At 45.5% G+C, this 22391-nt stretch overlaps 1 protein-coding gene across 2 annotated transcripts in view; it reads left to right on the top strand.

Annotated features, from left to right (window-relative positions):
* The first annotated feature begins 2062 nt into the window (after positions 1-2062).
* Positions 2063-22391, top strand: part of AFF2 (ALF transcription elongation factor 2) — a 449605-nt gene continuing 429276 nt past the window's right edge. For both annotated transcript variants that reach the window (XM_078065010.1, XM_078065009.1), the window contains exon 1: positions 2063-2139. In XM_078065010.1, coding sequence (XP_077921136.1) covers positions 2093-2139 — 47 coding nt within the window. In that variant the 5' untranslated portion in view covers positions 2063-2092. The remainder of the gene's footprint in view (positions 2140-22391) is intronic.

Genomic DNA, 22391 nt, shown 5'->3' with positions numbered 1-22391 from the left:
AAAATAAATAAACATTAGAGCAAAGCCTCACTGGGTGCTAGAGGAGCCATATCTTAGCCGCTTGTTTCAGTATGGTAGGGATGTGCTCTTTTCTCATACAAAGATTGCAGAAGAGGTGAAACTCTGGGCCCCTTCAAGTTCAGGTTCTGAAGCTGTAGTACCTTCTACTTCATTTAGTCGCAAATGGGCTTCCCTGATTCTAGGTTCCTGTCTAGTTTCCCCTCGAGGAGAAATGTGACACCTTGAGCAAAGTACCCAGTCTCAGTGCCTCCGTTTCTCCTGGAAAGAAAAAAAAAAAAAAAAAAAAGTAAAGCAGAGCTATTTGGACGATTTTGAGAATATGAGATAGTATTAGAGAACAGGAAGGAGAATGGCCAGAGTGGCAAGAGCCAGATGGCAGCTGGATCAAGTCTCTCTTTTTAGAGATGAAGAAAATGAGCCTCAGGGAAGAGACTTCGCTCAGAGTCACACAGATAGGATCAGAACAGGCAACCTGCTCTGTCAAAGCTCAGTCTACTGCTCTTCCTAAGAGTCCTAGCCTTAGGATTTCAATAATGTGCCAATACGATCCCCTCTGTATAATAACCTGAAGAAGGCGAGCGAGATATCTGGGACTCCAGAGTGCAACTGCTCCTGAAATGCCAAAACCGGGTCCCGCCCCTTCTGACACCCCTTCTCCCTTCGGAGGCCAGGAAGCCTTCCCTGAGGGCATTGGCTAAAGGGATGCACCCTGTCCTGGACCAGCATTGGAGGTTGAAGGGAAGGATGAAGCTGCACGTGGAGAGAGCAGATTCTCCCGCCAGAAGGGAGACAGGCAGCCGGTGGGTGGGCCAGTGGGCACGTACCCCGTGGCTTTCCTATTTTCCAGAGAAGGTAAGAGCAGAAGTCGTTGGCCCCAGGCACGTGGCGGCTGTGCGGGGAAGGTGATAGTGCAGTCGACTTTCCCAGCGTCCTAATCCCGAACCCAGAGTTCACACAGGGACAGTCGCTACTGCCTCGTCTCGCAGCCCACGGAATCCGGGGCCCGGAGGTCGCGGACCTACTAGGTGCGCGCCGCGCCCCGCGCCCCGCAGCCGGGCACGGCACTGCGGCATGCCTGGCGGGCCTGGGTGCGGGCACGCGGTGCCGCGGGGACGGTGAAGGTGACCGCCTTCTCCTTCCCGGCCCCGCGTGCTCTGCGCTGCGGGCTCGAGGGATGCTCGGGCCCGCCAAAGTTTGCTCCAGTGCTCGGGAGCCGGAGGAGAGTCCCTGGGTAGTGCGGGGTCGACCCCGATCCCCGCAGCAGTTAGTGCGCTCTTTTCTGGTTCCAAACAGTAATTCCCCTGGTGGGAGTGGGTGGGGGTTCAGAGGGGGGTCCCCTTCTCGGAGCCTGGGTCCGAGCCCCCCGCCCGCATCCCTGCAGCTGCCCCTCGGGCTCGGGCCCCTGTCCCCGGCTCAGCGGCCGCTCCCACCAGCTGATTTTGACAGAGGGGGGTCCCGAGCGGCGCAGGCGGGCGCAGCGAGCCCCTGCCAGATCCGGGGCCGATAACGTGCAGGCTCCATGTCGCGGCTTCGGGCTGCCCAGGCTCCGCCCCCTGTGAGTGTGTAAGTGTGTGATGCTGCCGCGGCCGCCGCCGCCGCCGCCTGTGCAGCCGCCGCCGCCGCTGCCGCCGCCGCTGCCGCCTCGGCTGCCGCGCCGCGCCGCTGCCGCTGCCGCTGCCGCTGCCGCCCCGGCCGCCCCCCCCCGCCGCCGCCGCCGCCGCCGCCGCCGGCCCGCAGCCCGCCAGGCGGGCGGCCCCGCCGGCCCGAGCCCCCAGCGCCTGCCGCCGCAGCGTCGGGGCGCTGGGCGCGCGGGCAGCCGCGGAGCGAGCGGACCCGAGCGGGCGGCCGGGCACTTGCCCGCCCCGTGCCACCGCCGCCGCCGCTCCGGAGCGCAGGACCCGGCACCCCCGGCGCCCGCCGCCGCCTCCGATGCGGCCTGGGCACTTTTAGCCGGGCGGGAGGGCCGGAAAGCCGGGCCGCCGAGAGCAGTGAGCCAGCCGCGCCGAGAGCCGCGCCGACCCGCGGGGAGCAGGGACGGACGCCCGCCCGCCGCCGCCGCCGCCCGGCCGCTATGGATCTATTCGACTTTTTCAGGGACTGGGACTTGGAGCAGCAGTGGTAGGTGTTGAATTTTGCCTTCTCCTTGCTACGCAGGTCCCCCGGCTGGGGCTGGGCTTTTCGCCTTTGTTAAGGGAAGCCGGGGCTGTGGTGGGGGCGCCCCAGACGCCCTCCCACTTGATCTCAGCCACCTCTGGCCCCGCCGCCGCGACTCCGCGGTCGGGTGCCCCGGTGGGTGGGTGGGTGGGGGGAGAGGTGCGGGCAGAGGGTGCGATGAGGGTTCCGAACGCGTCGCTTGGCACTCCAAGTCCAAAGAGTTGCCTTTGGCCCAAATCGGAGCCCGTGCCGCCTGCGGGCTGAGCCGCACGACCTCCGCGGGGATTTTCTCTGCGCACCGCCGGCCCGGCCGGTCTCCCCGCGCACCGGATCCTGCCCGCCGCAAATGCTTCAACTTTCCAGGTGTCCAGCGCCGGCCGCCGGCCGCCGGCCGCGGGGTCAGGCGGCGGCAAGGTGCCACCGGCCTCCGCTTCCTCTGCGGCCACCTTCCCCGCCGCCGCCACCTCCTTACCCGCGCCGCGCGCACACCTTCCCTTCCACTCGCTCAGCCCAAGTTCCCCGCTCTCGGGCGCCTGGTGGCTTCGGGGGCCACCAAGCGGGGGCCTCGGGTCCGGGCCGACTTCGGCGTTGGCTTTCAAGACTGAGGGTTTTTGAAGTTGGCCCCCCGAAGTCGGCTGCTCCAACGTCTATGCACATTTAATTACCGGCTGGACCCCTGTCCGCCCCCACTGGGAGGCAGCCGCAGGTTTGTGTAATGGGCACCCAGCTCGGATTCAAAGGTTTAGTCAGCTTTTCCCAAAACACGTAAACTTGTCGCTGAGAGCGTTTTGAAAGATGGTGCAAAGGTGACCGGGGAGCCTGAAAGTTGTTACTCACTGCATGCTGTGCGCGCGCGTGTGCATAAATAGTGATATACATATCTATTAACTTTTTTTAAAAACTCCATCTTCTGCCACAGGCGTTATTATTGTTAATCCGTCACAACATTTTAACATATCAATTGCCCTCCCCCCCACCCCCAGCCCGTGGAATGAGACCGGGGGAGGATGCGGCTGCAGCGATTTAGAATTGCATCCTTGGTTATTGCCTTTTTAAATGTAGTTAGGATAATCTACAATACCTACCCATTGTGCGAAATCTTCTGCAATGTTAAACTGCTAGCAGCCGTTGGCTATGAATACTGTGTATTTTTACAAGGATTTCCCTTGCTGATGGGATATTTTAGGCAATTTCCTTCTTTAGAAAAGGGTCATACTCTTAGCCAATAGCTTCATTATGCCAATCGTGACTCTTCTAGTTGCAAATCCAAGATAATCAGAACTTAAATACATTTTATTTTACAGCAATTCCGGGTAAATCCTTGAAGCCACAAATTACACTGTATCAGTATTAATCTGTAAGGCATTTTTGATACCATGCAGGGTTTTATCAGCCCTGCAGAGAAACATTATGTTACAATTTTTAATAACCATGATGTTATTTAAAAGTAAAGATCACAATAAAATTACTCCTCAATTAGATATTATGCTCCTGCACACAGCCTTTACTCTGCTTCACTAATTTATTTTGCAGACAACTGATAACCACAGCATTACTATTTGCATACAATTTGCCTAATATATGGTGTGGGTAACATCATTAATTTAACAGACGTTATAATTGATTTTGTGGGTATAGTTCAAATGTTAAACATATCTGAGGTACTGGGTTTTAAAAAACGTGTTTATTATATTAACTTCAGTTTAATCTTAGAAACATGCAGTTGTATATTTAAAGGGGATTGGTTCTTTTGATTTCTTTTTTCAGAAAGACAGGTTCTCCCCGCCCCCCATTTGGGGACTATTTTTTATTTTCTTAAGGAAAATCCAAAACCTTTTTTCCTCCAGTTCTGTAACTACGCCACATCAGTTAAGAAACATGCAGACTTGGACACTGTGGATATGATGTGAAATATGGATGAATTAATGTAATACATCTGCATAAATAAGCTGGCCTTTTCCTTCTGTGCACATGTTCCAGGAAAATTTCTCCTTCTTACTGTGTGATTGTGAGGGGCAAACTTCCTTATGAATCTGTGTGTAAACATTTGTAATGAGGTCTGTGCATCTGTTTTGACCCCCCCCCGAAAAACAGGGAACATAAATGTGACAATAGTGGATGAACTAAAAAGCTTGATAGTGCCTTGAGTGGAAATCTGTACCTTTCCAAACTCTGTGGCCATCTAGAGCATGTCAATTACATGTTCATTACATGTTCACTTCCCTTCCTGGGGAGTAAGTAGCTGCTTAGAGTGCTGGCATCCATTCCCCGCCCCCGCCAGGAGGTCCAAGGAGGAAAAAGGCGCCAGCCAAGTTAAGGGTCTCATTTACATTGGATCTTTTCTCAACATTCACTTGTGGAACAGAAAACTCTGAGCTTTGTGTACCGCAACCCTAGATGTCTGACAACAAATGGATCAGGCCAGCTAAAAAACAAACTCGTTTACCTAGACTTAATGAAGGAAGACTTTACATACAGAGGCATATGTGTTATTTGCAAACACTCGACTACAGTAAACAAAAAGTCCATGCCCATTTATAAACACACATTTGTCGGGATGAATGCAAATGGGAAGGATGGGGCATGAATGACGCTGCAATGTGCTTCCGTGCTGGGTCTGGGAGCGCTCAATGCCTAAAGGAACATACCCCTGGATTTCACGCACTGCACAAGTATTCTAATGGGTCATGCTCTGGACTCGATGAAAGGGCCAAAGCACAAGTTCTTTAAGATTCTTGGATGAAGGAGCAATGTTCTCCTGAGTATAAATTTAATATGAACCATTCTGTGAAAGAAGAGGAAGGTGCAGATGTCTGTGCGCACCAAAGACACCATTGCTCTTGAAAGAAAATGAAAAAAAGATAAAGAACAAAAATGAAATGTGATTGTTTAAATCATTCTATAGATTTGCCTGTGGTAAGCCAGTAAATGAATTCTTGAGGTATCTGGAAATCCTGTGGCGAGATTTAGGCTTGTTTACCACCAGTGGGGATGTCATTAATCCCCATTTAAGAGGGTATAAAAGCAAAATCAGAGGGCCTACCAAGTGTCAGTCCTATGAGCAAATACCTCCCCCCCCTTATTGATTAGGTATCGCTTTGTGACAGGCCAAGGTCCTTTGTGGGGATGCTTGTCTTCCTTTCATTATTAAAAAAAAACAGCAAGAAAGAAGGACAGGCAGATACAGAAAGGGACACATCCTTAAACATCAAAAATGAAAAGCAAACCACCATGACAGCAAAATCAAACTGCGCAAAAGTCTAGTGAAGATGGTGGCGAAGCAGTGGCGACGGGTGCTGACTCCTCGCTGCGAAGCCCCAAGCCCGGCAGCGATCGTTTGTAGTTTCTAAGTGATGTCTCACAAGTAGCCTCATTAGAGGCCAGCTTGCACACGGGCAGTTCTACAGGAAGAGACTTAAACTCACTAAACTGTTATATAAATAGAAAGTTCAAAGGTCTGCTTGGGGCTGTCAAGGCTGGGAAGGGGCCATGTGCAGGCCAGGCTTCTTCTCCTTGTGGGGGGGTGGGCTGGGGGGGGCGGCAGGGGGAAGGCAGCCCCCGGGGGCCTGCCCCAGCAGCCCCTGCTTTCCCCAGTTTGTCTTGAGCATGCGGGGGAGGGGGAGACCCTGCTTCTCCAGACAAAAGTGAACTGTTTCAGACGCAGCCGGGCATGGCCCATGCACTGCAGCAGCCTGGCCTCCGGCTAGGCCTTTGTAAGCTGCAGTCCTGTGCAAGAGTGGCCCAGACCTGGTTATGGATGGGACGGTGTTGGGGGTGGGGGGAGAGAGAGAACACAACGTGTGCCAGCCTTGGGGTAGGTAGGGTAGCAGGAACGCGGAGGCAGCAGGGCAGGTTCCTGTTTTGAATAAGGCCTACAGGTTGCCAGGATTTCTCATTCTCTACCTGCCTCCATTTCTCTTTCTCCCTGCCCTCCGTTTGCCTTCCATGTGTTCTGTTTTCTTTGCTAGTACCTACGATATGCATTTGCCAGTGTGCCCCAGCATTCATTCAGCGAACCTTGTGGGGTTGAGTCTCTTAAGGGAGTGTCTGGGGAGGCTAGACGGGAGGCGGTGAAATTAGCTAGTGTGATAAGATCTCTACAATTCCCCCACCCGCCCCCTTGCAACTCCCCCCTCCAAGAATAAAAGCTATCTCTGTAAATCTTAAAAAGGCACATCTATTGGACAAGAAAGAAAATGATCTCATGTTAGAAATCAGTTTAATGATACATGAATTGTTTTGCTAATGATTCAGTCAGGCATTTAACAACTTTAAAATATACAAATCAAGATTGAAAATGACTGCCTCAAAAATGAATCTGTCATTATAGACATAAACGAGATTCCAAACATTTAAGCATTTTGTAGATGGATAAAAATTATATTGTATTTAAACATGCTAATTATTGTTGAATAGAAATGCTTTAATGTGCTGAACCTTTATTTCATGCCCATTATTCTTAGCTAAGACTATTTCTTGCATGCAGAATTTGTACACATTTAACATAATTTCAGCATCATAAAGGTCCAATAAAATGGCCATCTCTGCAACCACCTAGAAGCTGTAGCCCGGTGAGCTTGTAGCTCATACCTCAGAAAGTGAAACTGCCACATACTTGATTAGCCTGTCATGTAGACAAAACAATTGGTCCAGTGACAACATTTTTCACTTTTAATTTTGTCTTTCTTTTTCTGATTGTTGTGGGATAAAGAAAGAGAGATTTTAAGAACTTGTTTACTGATAATGGGCAGGAATGTGTTGCTGATTAAAGAACTTGAGACCACAACTTGAGAAAACCTTTTGAACAGTGTGTGTGTGTGTGTGTGTGTGTGTGTGTGTGTTCACCTGTGTATTCTAGAATGCATCACCACCATTGCTACTAGTATTTACTCTGTGCCCCAGGCATCACTGAGTGCTTTAAATAGTCAATCTCACTTTATCCTTCAGACGTACTTTATGAGACAGGACCTGTTAGGCTCTCTGTTTTACAGATGAAGTAATGGAATTACTAGCATTGGTTCTACCTGAGATGGAGTTGACCCCAGAGCCCACACCATTGACAACTGACATTCTGTTGGAGCCTTTTCAACATGTGGAATACTTTCCCGTATGGCACCTCATTTGGTCCTTGTAAATGAGGATGTGCAGGTGTTATTCCCATTTTACAGATGAGCAAATAGCCCTAGAGAGGTTGTTTGACTCACTTAAGTTCACACAACCTGGTTAGTAGTAGAGCTAGGTCAGAAATCCACATCTCCCAATTTCCAGGTCAGGTGTCTTTCCCCAAAACCTCATTGCCTATTATTTATTGTTATTGTATGGGTCTGAGCATTTAGCTGTCACTGAAACAAATGGATTGGATTGTGTAGATCATACTTGTGTAAAAAACAATCTGTGGAATTAGCGTGTAATTGACTAGCCATGGAACTCTGCTTTTTCTTTTAAATAAAAAAGGAACAGTTTATGTACTGATAATAATCTCTTAGCACTTCTTTGGTGGATACCCCTTTAATGAAAACATGTGAATGGCAAATTACACACACACACACACACACACACACACACACACACATAAATAGCTTTGCCTCTTTTATATACATATAAAAGTCTTTGGGAACTGTCCATTTAAATTTGAATGCCTTCGTTTTGAAGATCTGATACTTGAACATAAAGAAGACCATGGTATATTTATTTGGGTGTTTTGGAGCCTCAAAGCTGGGAGCCCAAGGTGGATAACATTTCTTTCCAAAGCTTTGTAACTTACCACATCTGTTCTTTGATTTGATCCTCACAATAACCTTGTGGGTTTGTCAGGACCGATATTACTGACTGCATTTTATAGATGAGAAAACTGAAGTTCAGAGAGGTTAAATGACTTGCCTAAGTCGACACAATAAGTGGATAGTCTTAGGATTTGTGTTTATTGCTCTTTTCACTGCGTTACTGCTGTTGCATTAAGTCGTTTATGTTTAAATATCCACACTGCTTCCTAGGGAATGGTGTATCACCCTCTTGCATCATCTAGCACAGTGCCTTTCCCATTACAGGTGCTCAATAAACATCTGTTGATTGATGTTAGAGCCCATCAGCTCAGAGGGCCCTACGCAAATGCTTATATCTTTCAAAGATAGTTGCTCAGTAAATCCTGGTGATTGTACTGGCCCTCTGCCTCTTTGATAGTGTTTTAATTGTCTGTAATCCTTTTGAAGGTCTCCTAGCCAGTCTGGTCTCTTTTGCAGAATGTAATGAGGAAGAAAAACGGTTACTAAACAAGCTTCCGAGGAAGAGGCAAAATTTAGAACCCTTGTTATTTGTTGGTGTGATTGAAAAAAATAGAATTTCTGTGAGTTCCAAGATATATGTAGAACCGAAAAACCCAACTTTTAGGGCACAGGGCACAGGAGTTAGCAGACTAGTACTGTGTCTCAGTCCGTACGGAGAACGTTAAAGAAGAATGTGTGACAAAAATCTGAAGAGTTGAATGGTCGGAGGTTGGGATTCCTCTAGCTTTCCTTGAGTTTCGGCCTTCGTGACTTGTATTTCATCACGAGAAGGCTGTTTTTCTACTTAACTGTAGCAGATCAATGCCATAAATTATCATGACTGTTAAACAAAGGTCCAGCACTAGGTTCCTCTAATGTAAAACTTTTATGTTGCACTTTAATGAAATTTTATATGCATGTTCAAAGCAAGGCACACTTTACGCTGTGGAGAGGGCGATGCTCTGAATTGTTGAATTTATTTTAAAGTAAATCTTTTTGATGACCTTAGCTGCTAACATCCACCTACTTACTGAGCTGAGAAAAATTATCTGAGGGCTTAAATAAAATGGCATGATTTAAGCAGGGCTGGCAATAGCACTACAGCTAGAGTCTGATTTTGATTATGGATCGCTCGGTTTATGGAATACTATTTTTTTTTATATACCTGTGCATTTTGCTTCATTTGAAAAAGAAAATCAGCCAGTGATTTAAAGTAATCTTTGATTTGGTTCTTCAATAGGCATGTGCTGTATATGAAGGTATAAAAGCCACACATTGGGAAATAAGCTAAGGAAACAGGTTTGGCTTTCATTACAAACTCAAAATCACTCATCTGTTTATTTTTTCAACGTTCCTTTTGCTGGGGAAAAAAAACCCACATTACTTCCATCCTATGAAGAATGATTTGTTTTGTTGCTTTTCCAAATAAGAGTTCTCTGTATTGTCTGTCATCTTCAGTGGAAACCAGATCTCAGTAGCAGATACTGGTCCACTTGGTGGCCTTGATTGAACTATATGCCTGGAGTCTGAATTTTGGATTCTATAGGCAACATATCTCCTGGAAAGCACGTTGAAATGGTTTCTTTTTATATTAATAAAAAGGTAAAACCCTACTTATCTTGTAGTGATGCTGTAGCTGCAGTGTCTGGAGGAAGACGTTTCTTAGGTGTCCAAAGTCTTCTTGGTCTTTGGGTCTCTAGCATGGTTCGATCCAACCAACCGGCTGGAAGGAGCGTGTTACGGAGTCAGTTTAACCTTCTGATTGTGGCAGTATGTACACGATGACCTGGTTATCTAGTGACCACTGAAAAATGCATTCACAGAGGCTTTACTTCTCCTTTCAGGATGTCAGTCAACTAATTTTTTAAATAAGTTAATTTTCCAAAGGGACTGGTGGTTTGCCTTCCAGGTCGGCACAGCCACAGTAACTAAATTAAATTCCAGCATGATGGATGTTTCTGATGAAGTGCCATGGAATCATGGCGAGGTCTCATCAATTAACCATTATTTGCTGGCAAAAGGCTTGGCTCCGGGGCGTAGAGATGATTCAGTCCCTCAAACCTGGTCCTTCAAGACTGGAGGGCCCTTCAGAATCATGTGGTCCAGCCTCCTCATTGTACAGATGAGGAGACCGAGGCCCAGGATGGGGAAAATGGCTTGCCCGAGGACATATACTCGGTAAGTGACACAGCTGGGTCGGGAGGCTTTGTGCCCTGGTCCAGTGTTTGTCAACTCTATCGAGAAACTGTTTCCACTGTGTATCTACTCTGTGCCCGGCGCTTTGCTAGGTGGTCCCTTTAAGGGGGAGATGAAAGGAATGTAAAAATGACCTTCTGGCCCTGCTGAGTTGACAGCAGAATGTAGAACTAGATTTGGGGAAATAGTGTGTCATGGATGGAAGTAAAATAGAATTCAGGGAGAGTGAGAATGTGAGCTAGAGTAAAAAAAAAAAAAAAAAAAAAAGTGGTCCTCATCGAGGCCCGTGAAACTCTTTGAGTACCGTTAGTGCAGTCCAAATGGAAAGCCAGAAATTTGGATTGTTTGGAGGACCAGAATCAGCCAACAATGACTTTGGACCCTGAGTTCTCTGGTTTGACAGAAGCTCACATTCATCACACGATTACCGAAGTTATGTTTGACTGCGTGGATGGAGTATTCTCGTTAACACTGACCACCATTGCTGGGGGTGGGGGGACAACCACAGAACTCTTTACAACTATTTTGACTCTCTGAATTATAGAAATATTTATGCAAACATTCTTCAAATAAATACCAAACAAAAGTTTGTTTTCCTGAATCCGTTGAAACAAATGTTTGTAAATTGGCACAATTGCTAACAAAATTGCTGTTTTCAAAAGAAGCATGTATTATGGTTCTTTTTTTTTTAATATTTTATTTATTTGACAGAGAGAGAGATAGCGAGAGCAGGAACACAAGCATGGGGAGTGGGAGAGGGAGAAGCAGGCTTCCCGCCGAGCAGGGAGCCCGACGCAGGGCTCAATCCCAGGACCCTGAGATCATGACCTGAGTCGAAGGCAGACGCTTAACGACTGAGCCATCCAGGCGCCCCTGTATTATGGCTCTTGAGATGTACCCAAGTGTATCTCTTCTTTTGTTCTTTCTCCTTTTTAAACAAATAATGAACTCATTTTTCTGGAAGGTAGGTACCGATATTTTGACTTCTGCATTTCCTTTCCCTAAAGAGTGAGTTGGTGCCTTGGCACCATCTAATTGGGGTTTATATCTGAGTTTATGATTAGTTGTTTGGCCTCCAAATAATTCTTTGTCTGGCTGTCTCATCTTTCAAATCTCAGCTGTGTCTCTGGGAAGCCACTAGCTGTCATCCTCCTCCCTCCTCTGCCTACCAGACTCACATCCTCCACCAGCCCTGTTGGGTTAGACTCCCCTCCTCGGTGTTGCCGTAACACCCTGAGCATACTTGTGACATACCTGAATTGTTTTGAGGGATGGGAATACAGCTGCTTTTATTTCTGTATTCCTAGTGTCTGATCCATTCGGAGTGCAGCATCATTCATCTACTGGATTCATTCAGGCACTGTGCTAGGTCTCAAAACATTATGTGTAGGTGGGAAGCCCTAGTAATCTAAATCAAAATGAAAATAATAAGTAGAGCTAACATTTCCTGTGTGACAGGCTCTGGTTTGTGTTATCTGATTTCCCAGTTTTACAGGGTGGGGAGACTGAGACATGGGGTTCAGCGACTTGCCCAAGGTCACACAGGCCACATGAATCCTTGGCTTCCCTGCTAACCCGTGAGGGTACCCTGAGAGAGAGGCTAGAGAAGTGGCAAGCCCTGCATGTTGAGGCCTTTGTCATGCAACTTTGGTATTTACAAATCAGGTTGGGTTTGAGACCTTAGCCAAATAGGAGATATAACTGACCTGATATTGACAGCAATAGACTGCAAGGTTCTGCTCCTCTTGGATGTAAGCAACAGATAATGTATTTGGCAGGGAACTGCATTGGTCTGTAAACTTGGACTTGATTCAAACTTGACAAGAACAGGAGCTCCAGGAGGGTGGGTGTTTTGTTTTGTTTTGTCATATTCACTGGTGCATCAGGAGTGCTTAGAACCTTGTCTGGCGCACAGTAGGTGCTCAGTGACTTTTTGCTGAATAAATAAATGGGTTGATCTACAAGAACCTGCTTAATGCTTTCTGTGGTCAAATGTGTGCAGAGATAGTTCAGAGGTTCAAGAACGAGGTCTAAGAGAAGAGCTGAAATCACAGTGGTCAGACAGGTAGGTACAGGTAGGTGTGTGGCCTTCAATAGATGTATTCTTGAAATAGCATGCTTATTAACATTCTCTAAATTAAATGCTCTATATGAGCATCTTGCTTGCCAGGAATCCTGTGGGGGAATTCTTTTTTTTTTTTTTTTTTTTTTTTTTAAGATTTTTATTTATTTATTTGACAGAGAGAGAATGAGAGAGAAAGCACATGAGAGGGGGAGGGTCAGAGGGAGAAGCAGACTCCCCGCCGAGCAGGGAGCCCGATGCGGGACTCGATCCCGGGACTCCAGGATCATGACCTGAGCCGAAGGCAGTCGCTTAACCAACTGAGCCACCCAGGCGCCCCTGTGGGGGAATTCTTTACTGATGTGAATAATCCCTCCCAAATATCCCTAAGCTTATCAGCTTTGTGATTTTAGATTTTTACATATAGCATTTTTTTCCCTGTAAGTTGTGTCTACATTTAGTATCTACAGTAATGCTGCGAGGGTAATTATGCCGACTTTAAAAAAAAAAAAAGATGTCTTAATTTACTGCCATCATTGGATGAGCCTTTTGTCTAGTACCAAGTGGGGAGGAGGGAAGCACACACCTTCAACTTTTGTGAGCCAGATGCCTTGTTTGTTTATTTTGTCTGTCTTCTTTTTTAAAAAAGGTAGTTCTTGCTTTGGAGGCTAACCTAGGATTTGGGTTTTCCTAACATATATTTTTAGACTGAACACATTTTCTATTTAAGCCTCTGGAGGATTCAGATTTCAGTTTCGTCCCTAGAATGTGCAGAAAAGGTTCCATATGTTCCATAAGATGGTTTGATAGTCGAAGTAAGAGAACCAGCATTTGCAGAGCATCATGTCACGTGCTTTACACACATGACCTCATTGAACAAGCACCCCCAAAAGATGGGTGTTTTTACCCCTGCCTTCACAGAATTGGAATCAGCTATGTCTGAGTTGGACATAATGGAATTTGATGGGTGATGAGGAGCATCTTTTTTTGTGTCTGTTGGCCATCTGTGTATCTTTGGAGAAATATCTGTTCATGTCTTCTGCCCATTTTTTCATTGGACTTTTTGTATTTTGAGTGTTGAGTTTGATAAGTTCTTTGTATATTTTGGATACTAACCCTTTATCAGATACGTCATTTGCAAGTGTCCACTGATTGATGGATGGATAAAGAAGATGGAATATTACTCAGCCATCAAAAAGAATGAAATCTTGCCATTGGCAGTGACATGGATGGAACTAGATGGTATTATGCTAAGTGAAAAAGTCAGTCAGAGAAAGACAAATGTCATAATTATTCATTCATATGTGGAATTTAAGAAACCAAACAAGCAAAAAGAGAGAGACAAATTAAGAAACAGACTCTTAATTCTAGAGAACAAACTGATGGTTACCAGAGGGGAGGTGGGTGGGGAGAAGGGGGAATAGGTGATGAGGATTAAAGAGTACACTTACTATGATGAGCACTGAGTAATGTATGGAAGTGTTGAATCACTATATTGTACACCTGAAACTCATATTACACTGTATGTAACTCAAAAGAATTAAAATTAAAAACTTAAAAATATAGTTTGATGGGCAACTTCAAAGTATTAAAAATAAAAATAGTCTTGGGAAAAAACCCTCTAAACAATTTTTTTATTGTTTCCCCAGTGCAAAATTAAAGGTGACAAAATGCACATTAAGGAAGACAGACAGATAAAAGGTGATGAAAAAATCTGGGACATTTTAGTGCAGATAAAAAAACCCAAGTAGTTCAATTAATCAGATATTAAGATACATACTAAGAGGAGAGACAGTAGGTACTTACGGGTCTTTAATAAATTAAGTCTCATAACCAGAAATGAAATGTACCTGAGTATTAAAGAAATGCAAGAGCTGCAATGGACCTTTTTTTTTTTTTAAAGATTTATTTATTTATTTTAGAGAGAGAGAGCAGGGGGAAGGGGCAGAGGGAGAGAGAAACTCAAGGAGACTGCTCAACGAGCACTGAGCCCGATGCAGGGGCTCCATCCCACAACCTTGAGATCACAACCTGAGCCCAAACCAAGAGTCAGATGCTCAACTGACTGTACCACCCAGGCACCCCCGCAATGGACTTTTTAAAAAGTTAACTATTATATATAAACTAGATCCCTTTTGCTGCAATTAGTCATTTTGGCCAGTTCGTTTTGAAGTTCTGTAATAGTGCACATATGTTCAGACCGCAAGTGGTATAAGTTCCCATCTAGAATGATGAAGACCATTATCTTTGGATTTTAATTAGCATTTTACCCAGAAATTACATGAAATGCCAATGCATACTCGAATGCCATTGAAAATTGACACGAGCAACACATTTTTACCATTCAGGCTTTTGTAAACAATCTCAGTTATTCGTGTATTTTGAGCAAAAAATAGAAATTTGATGAACCTGTTTCAAGAGGCTTGAAAAGTTAAAGTGAATTCTAAATGTAGATTAATAGCAAATGATGACAGCCGAGCCAGTATTACCTCAGTTGATTAATTTATAAGGATACTGGTCAATGATTTTAACCAACAGCTATGCATAGTAGAATCCTAATGGGATCCGTCTGTTAAAATTACATAAAGTAGGGCATTTGATTTATTTCATAGTTTCTCAAAGCTCAATTTTAATTTCATACAAATAATGCATTAGTCACCCGGGATAAATGACACATTGAATAGAGTTGTGATTTTGTCTGCTTCTCATAATCTGATTTAGCTCAGGATTACATCTGGCTTCGTAGTTTATTCCTCTCCTAAATGTTTGGAGGGAGAGTGGGATCCTTACGTCTCCTGTTTCATATCTCATTAGATGAGACCAGACCCTATAGCCCTTGCCCTGCCTCTGGTGTGTGAGAAAGTCTTTCTGATTTGGGTGTAGCATTAAGAACTACTGCAGCTAGGGGCCCCTGGGTGGCTCAGTCAGTTAAACGTCTGCCCTCAGGTCATGATCTCAGGGTCCTGGGATCGAGCCCCACGTCGGGCAGGGAGCCTGCTTCTCCCTCTCCCTCTGCCCCTCCCCCGGCTCCTGCTCTCTCTCTCTCTATCTCTCTCTCTCAAATAAATAAGTAAAATCTTTAAAAAAAAAAAAAAAAAAAAAAGAACTACCACAGCTACAGTGAAGCAAATGGAAGGATTTATAGACAACACCCCTGTTAATACATGAGGAGCCAACACATTTCAGTTTTGGTTGGTAACCAATTTGAGATTGGTTAAACTTTCAGACCCGGAATGTGCATTATTATGAAGTACATTTACTGAAAGAACACAAATCAGTAAAATCCACTAGAACAAGTAAAAATGTGAGAGACCACCAAACTTCGCCTAGGTGCCTCATTCCAGCCCACCATCTCGGGTCATGCCTTTACCCTTGACCCTGGGGTTGGGGAGTCTTTCCCTTGGACTGTGAATTGGGTAGTGGTTGCTCCAGGGGGGCACATCCCTCTGAGCCTTACAACGTCACCCCATATTCAGTTCCCGTGCCGAGACCTGACAACGTTTTCTACTCCCATCACTGGTGCCATTTTTCATTAGGTTTGTTGCCTTAATGGAAGGTGGAAAGGTGAGTTTGTCCAACAGGAAAGCTTTGAAATCTGTTTGGCCCGCAGTCGCGTACCAAAATTAGAGGAAAGGAGGGGTTTTACGTTCATGGCTGACTGGAAATATGCGGGCTTATATTTTTAAGATGTAAAAAACATGATTAGTAGAAAGTTCATAGAACTTCATGGACATCAAATAACTCTTAAAAACAGGTAAATGATGAAGTATGGGGTAAGTTTCCCTAAATTGAACATAATCATAAAAATTCAGGGAAAAGCAATATATTCTGCAAAATTTATGAGTTTTTTGTGGGGGGAGAGTTTGCAAAGCTTGACAGCCCCCAGTGCATCTGGCCCTGGCACATTCCTGTTTGTAATGAGAACCTTATGAGGTTCTGGGCCTGCTCCCCAGGGGGTATCATAAATGATATGCAAGTCAGAAACTTCATGGCTCATGGCATTTCTCAGAGATGTTTTAGTTAAGCGGCCTCACCCAGCTACAGGGGCAGAAGTTGGGAAGAGAGTCCACTCATAAATCTTCACTGAGCTTTAATTAAGTTATTTCTTTGCTATTGTTCATAGGAATTAGAGAGGGGAAGACCTAACTGAATGAATATACCCACCTGACTTCACAGAAATGGTCCAGGTTCTTGGGGTTAATGTGACTTTCATTATTTCGTAGGCACCCATTTTTTTTTTTTTAACAACAACAACAACAACAACAACCAGAAAACCACAGAAGTGTGAATACCACTAAGGAAAAGTCGAATGGACAGAGACAGAAAAAGAAGGAAAAGCGCAATGCCAAAGTTAGGGCCATTTTTCCAGGTGTTTTCTTCTGTCTCATCTTTCCTTTTATTCCCTGTGCCCTGGGGAAGATTGGAATTGACCACAGTCTCACTTGTGTAGGCTGAGTGGGGTCGGGTGGCTGGGAGGTCGTGCAACAGACGTTTGTGAATTCATTGGATTTCCTGAATATAATTGTGATGTTACTTTATCATCAAGAGATGGGCCTTTATTCCAACCCCGATGCTGCCTCTTGGTGGTGGTGGGGATTGGGGGTGGGAAGAGTTCAAGTTGAATTGGACTGTGTAACGTTGACCCTTGAACATGTTCCTGCCTCCCCTGAGAATTCCGGCCCCTCTCTTTGTATGCCCGGAGCTCAGCAGCCTTTGAGAGAAGCCTGATGTTGCTTTGAACTGCACAACTCTCGGGGGGAGGGGGTGTGGGGAGCGCCTGGCTGGCTCCGTTGGTAGAGCACATGACTCTTGATCTCAGGGTTGTGAGTTTGAACCCCACGTTGGGCATAGAGATGACTTAAAAAAGAAAAATGAACTACAACAACACTCTGCCCTCTTTCCCCTACCTTATTGTCACCATCTTTTGAATTCCTGACATTTATTCCTCCAAACAACTTAATTGTTCCACTTTTCTTTGCTTCCGTGTGTAGGTCTAATAACATTTAGAAAAAGACAGCATGAGCATCACTGTCCTTTTCATTGTCTTCCTTTTAATCATATCTGTTACATCTGATCAATTTTCAGACTTGTTTACCCTTTATTAGTGAGCTGGGATACTTTCAGCCGTGTTTTGAAAGGGGAAAAACAACACTGCTTTCTGGGAGCCATTTAACTAATTTCTCCTAAGGACTATTTGTGCATTTTATGAGAGAAACGTTTAAAAGGTTGTAGTGAATGAGGCAGCTATCCGGAAGACTGAGGAGATTAGACAAAATGAAACATTTTTTTTTAAAAAGGAAAAAAGCAGTTTCTCCCCTTGATAAGTTTATTTTGAAAGGGTGGTCGAGAAACCGCTCTGTTTCCTCACTGGGAAAAAAAGGGGAAATGACATCTTGCAAAGTGTTTCAGTGAATTCCAAATTGCAGGTCCCATACTGTTGCGGCTGATAGAGATTTATGCCCCACCAACTTGAAGAATGGGAGAAAGCCTCTTTTATTTAAGTTCTCGAATTCTTTGACCTTCATCTTCAACAAAATGGAAAGACGCTGGAAATGCCAGCCATTTTGCTTTGACCACTTAAGCCACACTTGTTTCTATTTCTGGTGTCTAATAGTGAGACTGAATTTTCATAAACAGACAACAGATGAGGGAGGCTTCCTAGCATCGGTCCTGATACTCTGTATCCCCCATTGCCTATTGACAGGAGAATTCAGGCTCTCTGTGAGCCATGGTTCTTTTTTTTTTTTTTTTTCCAAAATGATAATCTCCCATTTAAAAACTGAAATGTAAAAATCATAAAAGCTATAAAAATATAAAAAGAAATATGATCAATTTTCACGAATCAATTTGAGCTCCTTTTAGTGGTGTGCAGGCAACAGGATAAATGCAGATACGGCTTGATTCTCGTGAAATGCGAGATCGTCAAGAGCAGTTGCAGTCTTTGAACTTCAGGCTTGTAGGGGTCTTATTTAAGGGGCTTAAGGCTGGGCCAACTCTTGGACAGTGCCGAAGACCTTTCCTCAGTCTCCCTGCCAGTGGGTACCCAGCTTCTGCCAGTCCAAAAAAACTGGAGGAGGATGAAAATACATCTCGAGGCAGCTAATTCCCTCCTAGGTGGACAGTTCTGACACGAAAGGGGCCTCTCTGGAGCTTCTAGCTCTGGGTGGTATTTCTGCCCTGGAGACCATGCAGAATAAATATAATCTCTTCAGTTTGCCTGAGCCCTTCCTGGGTCTGAGGACAGCCCTCCTGTGTTCACTGCGTTCTCATTTCTCAGGGCAGAATGCCCCAAGCCTGTGGATAATTGCTTCGAGAGACTCACAACGACCCTGCCTCGAAATGCAGGTGGGAGGTGGCTGTGCCCTGAAGGCTCTCGTCCGTCCCATTTCTAGGGTGGCGCATCTCTTTGCAAGGTGGGGAACAGGATCTGAAGAGCATTCCTCTGTGCCTTGTCCATACAAACTTTTTCCAGAAGTTGGGGTGATGAGCAGATCCTCAACAGCCCTTGCTCAGGAAAACTTCCCTCTGGATATCTTCTCCTTTAATTGCCACAATAGGAGAATCCCAAAGGATCGGAAGACTAACAGGAACTTTTCCAGAAGGAAGCAAATAACTAATGTTGAACACGGGTGCCCCCGGGGAAACTGTGAGTCTCTGTCACCATGGCCACGTTGGCCCACACTTGGCAGATGCGGAGGCCCCCGCGGATGGAGCAGTTACTGCATGTCAGACACCCCTCTGACCCCTTTCTAAGCACAAACTTTGTTAAACCTTCCAGTAACCCTGTGAGGTAGTAGACCTGTTTATCACTGACCTTTTTACAGTGGGGAAATGGCGGCCCGGAGAGGCCAAGTCATCTGCTCCAGATCACATAGGTAGGCGTGGTGGCCGATTCAAACCCGGGCCCTGTAACACTGCACTGTAACGCAGCTCCTCAGGGGTGAGTCTTGAGGTGTTGCTCCACACTGGCCGCCTCTGAACAGGCCACTACTTGGATGGTGGGACAAGCCCCTCTTCTGCTGTGAGCATCACTTCATCTCGCAAGATGGGGAACAGGATCCGAACAGCATTCCTCTGTGGCTCTGTACTGAAGCCCAACGTCTGTGGTAGATGAACTCCTAAGTGTTTCGTCTTCTGAATCGGGGAATAGATGTTCACTCTTTCTTTCATTTGTTAAACATGTTGTGGGTGTCTCCCGTTGGCCAGGCACCGGGGATCTCGTGGTGGCCATTGTAGAAATGGCCCCTGGAGTCCGGCCATTAAATGCTCAAAGTAGGAAGAGAGTTGGGCAGACGTTGCATCTGAAGATCCTTCCAGCTGCAGGGATTACGGCCCTCTTTAAGATGACAAAAACAGATACGCCTTGACCAGTCCTGCGCAGCCTACCCTTTAGTACCCCTGCTCTGGTTGATGCATGCTGGAGATTTATGTGAAGGAGGCGAGCATGAGAAAGAGGATTTGGCCGGAGCCACATTTCCAAAGACACCATTCTGAAAGGGCTTGAGTCATCAGTCATTTGTTGAAACATAGGGCACGGGGCATCTGGCTTTCTTTGTGGCTGCCAGGAGGCTAGGCTGACCCAACGCTGCCTTGAATAGTTTCTTCGGTGTCTAGTACTCATTATTTCCACCTGTTGCATGAGAGGGATCTTAAATCACAGTCTAGCCTCTCTGACATGGTGCTTTATTGTTGATTACCGCAGACTTTCAGTCAGTATTCAACAAACCACATCCTACACTGCACTATTGATGAATTTACTGTAGAGCCCTGAATTCAGCTGTACAGTATAGATTCTTTGTGCCAAAAGGAATCTAAATTATAAAATACTTTTTTCACACCTTATTGTCACTGCTATTAGTGGGGCATCCTAAGATGAATAATTTCTTGCTACCCAATGCTTTTTTTTTTTTTTTTTTTTAATTATTTTAGAATCCAGACTAGAGACTCGACCTGGAGGCTTAGCCTAGTAAGGAGACTTCAGGTTCCATTTCGTTTTGGTCTAGTCTTGGCACGGGAGTATGAATTTTGCTAACAAGACTGAACACAGCCAGCTATTTTCTTCCAGAGAGTCACCTTGACCATCAGTGTGGGTGATAGATGACAGCCTTTGTGTTAAGAAGTTTATCGTATTTAATCAGACAGTGGTCTGTGGTATTTGCAGTGCTTCGTTGGCACGGTCTACCTCTTCTGCAAGAAAGTTATACATGACTATGGGTCATTTACCGACTGTCAGGCGAAACCTTTATAAGCCAGTGTTCTCTGTGCTCTGCCCTCAGCAGGGACCCCACAGATGACCGACCTTTGATGGGGACAGGAAGGAGTGGCGTGTGGTGCTTGGTCACTTTCCACTTGAGTGCAGGTTACTTTGCGGAGTTTCAGGTAGGGGAGTGCGTATGTCTTGTGTTTAACCTGACTGGCTGACCCTTATCAGGAATGTTGTAGAGGGGATTCCAGCAGTAGATAAAGGTGGAACTAGATGACCTTTGAGGTTGTTTCAACTGCTGACTTTTTATGATGCTTTAAAATCCCTTAGGAGGAAAGCTGTGGTAGAGGGCGCTGGCTGTGAATCTCAGGCTTGAAGTTGTCGGAAAATAATGCCCCAGTCAAATCACACTACATTCACTTTACCTTTTAGAAATATATGGCTCACAGTATTTTGCCTGATGTGGGGGGAGGGACTATGGTGAGAGGGGAGAATAGGAAGAAGATTACCGTAACATCAAATGCGGCAGACAATGAAAATAGCATCAACACCCCAAACTTTACATTAAAAAAAAAATTGAAAGGATGGGGCATCACGGACACATATAGTGTCCAAAAAATTTTTGCCTCATTCGTGAGCTCAATGAATGGAGCCTCTTAATTACTGTTGCTGCCCATTGACATTTAAATGGCGCCTTTATCTAACTAGAGTGCGCGGAGCTGACTGCCGCTCTCCCGGACCTCTTCGTTCTTGCGCTCCCGACTCCCCACTCGGTGGCAGGACCTCACTCCATTTGGTTATAGGCTGCAGAAGCGGCCTAGCTCTCCTCTGGGTCAGGAGTGAGACGCTAACATTCTCACAACGGACAGTGTGTATTTATCTCCCTCTTACTCACTTTCTGTGTGTTTTCAAAATCAAACGCAGGCGTCTTACTTCTCTTTGTTCCATAACACCATGGAATAAACACTAGTCTTGAAACACATTCTTAGAGAAACCACTTGCTGCGATTCCTAGTTCAGTTCGGTGTGTAGTAAATGGCTCCCACTCGTGTAGACACGAGCATAATACAAAGCGGAAGGAACTACAAATTAAAACAAATAAATGAGAGCTTAAAAACTCAGGGAGGAATTTGAACGGCGCCTTGTGTCCATGCATGAGGGCACATACTATGCATGTGGCATCAGCTGATGACATTAGTATGTGCCCTTCCGAGACACGAGGGAGTTAATAATAATGTTCACCTGTGCGCATATATTACGTATACTCACACACACGTGTATACGTACATGTATGTGCACACGCGTGCATGCATAAGGTAGCCATAGATTCTAGGCTTTTGTGAAACTTAAACTCTTAAGATATATGGCCCTGATAGCCTCTCCCACCTTCCTCCCTGGTATATACAAACAACCTGTCTTACTCTGTTAGCCTTTTTGTTTGGTTGAGGGCTGTTTTGTCTAAACTACTTACGTCATTATTTTCTTTTAAACACCCTTTCCTTTAAAAACAATAAAATAATCAATGCCAGCTGACCCAAACCCTTGTGCATTTTTTTTTATTTTAAAGATTTTATTTATTTATTTGACAGAGACACAGCGAGAGAGGGAACACAAGCAGGGGGAGGGGGAGAGGGAGAAGCAGGCTTCCCGCCGAGCAGGGAGCCCGATGCGGGGCTCGATCCCAGGACCCCGGGATCATGATCTGAGCCGAAGGCAGACACTTAACCGACTGAGCCACCCAGGCGCCCACCCTTGTGCATTTAAAGGGAAAAAATTATATAAAACCAGCTTACGTCTGAGTTGCTTCAAAGGGGGGAACTTTGTCCAGCATTTGCAAACGTATAACATCTCTTCATGTCCAGGCTGCATTCTGGGTCTGCGGCTTGTCGAGAACTATTTTCAAGTGTTTTTTGGATCCAGGGAAACCTCAAGTGCATGTTGCCCCTCGCCCTTTGCCCCTCTTTAGTTTTGAGACCCCTGTGTATTTGGCAGGA

This window comes from Halichoerus grypus, chromosome X (genome assembly GCF_964656455.1).
Source record: "Halichoerus grypus chromosome X, mHalGry1.hap1.1, whole genome shotgun sequence".
Taxonomy (NCBI): domain Eukaryota; kingdom Metazoa; phylum Chordata; class Mammalia; order Carnivora; family Phocidae; genus Halichoerus; species Halichoerus grypus.
The sequence above is the reverse complement of the archived record's forward strand: the minus strand, read 5'-3'. Positions and strand labels throughout refer to the sequence as shown.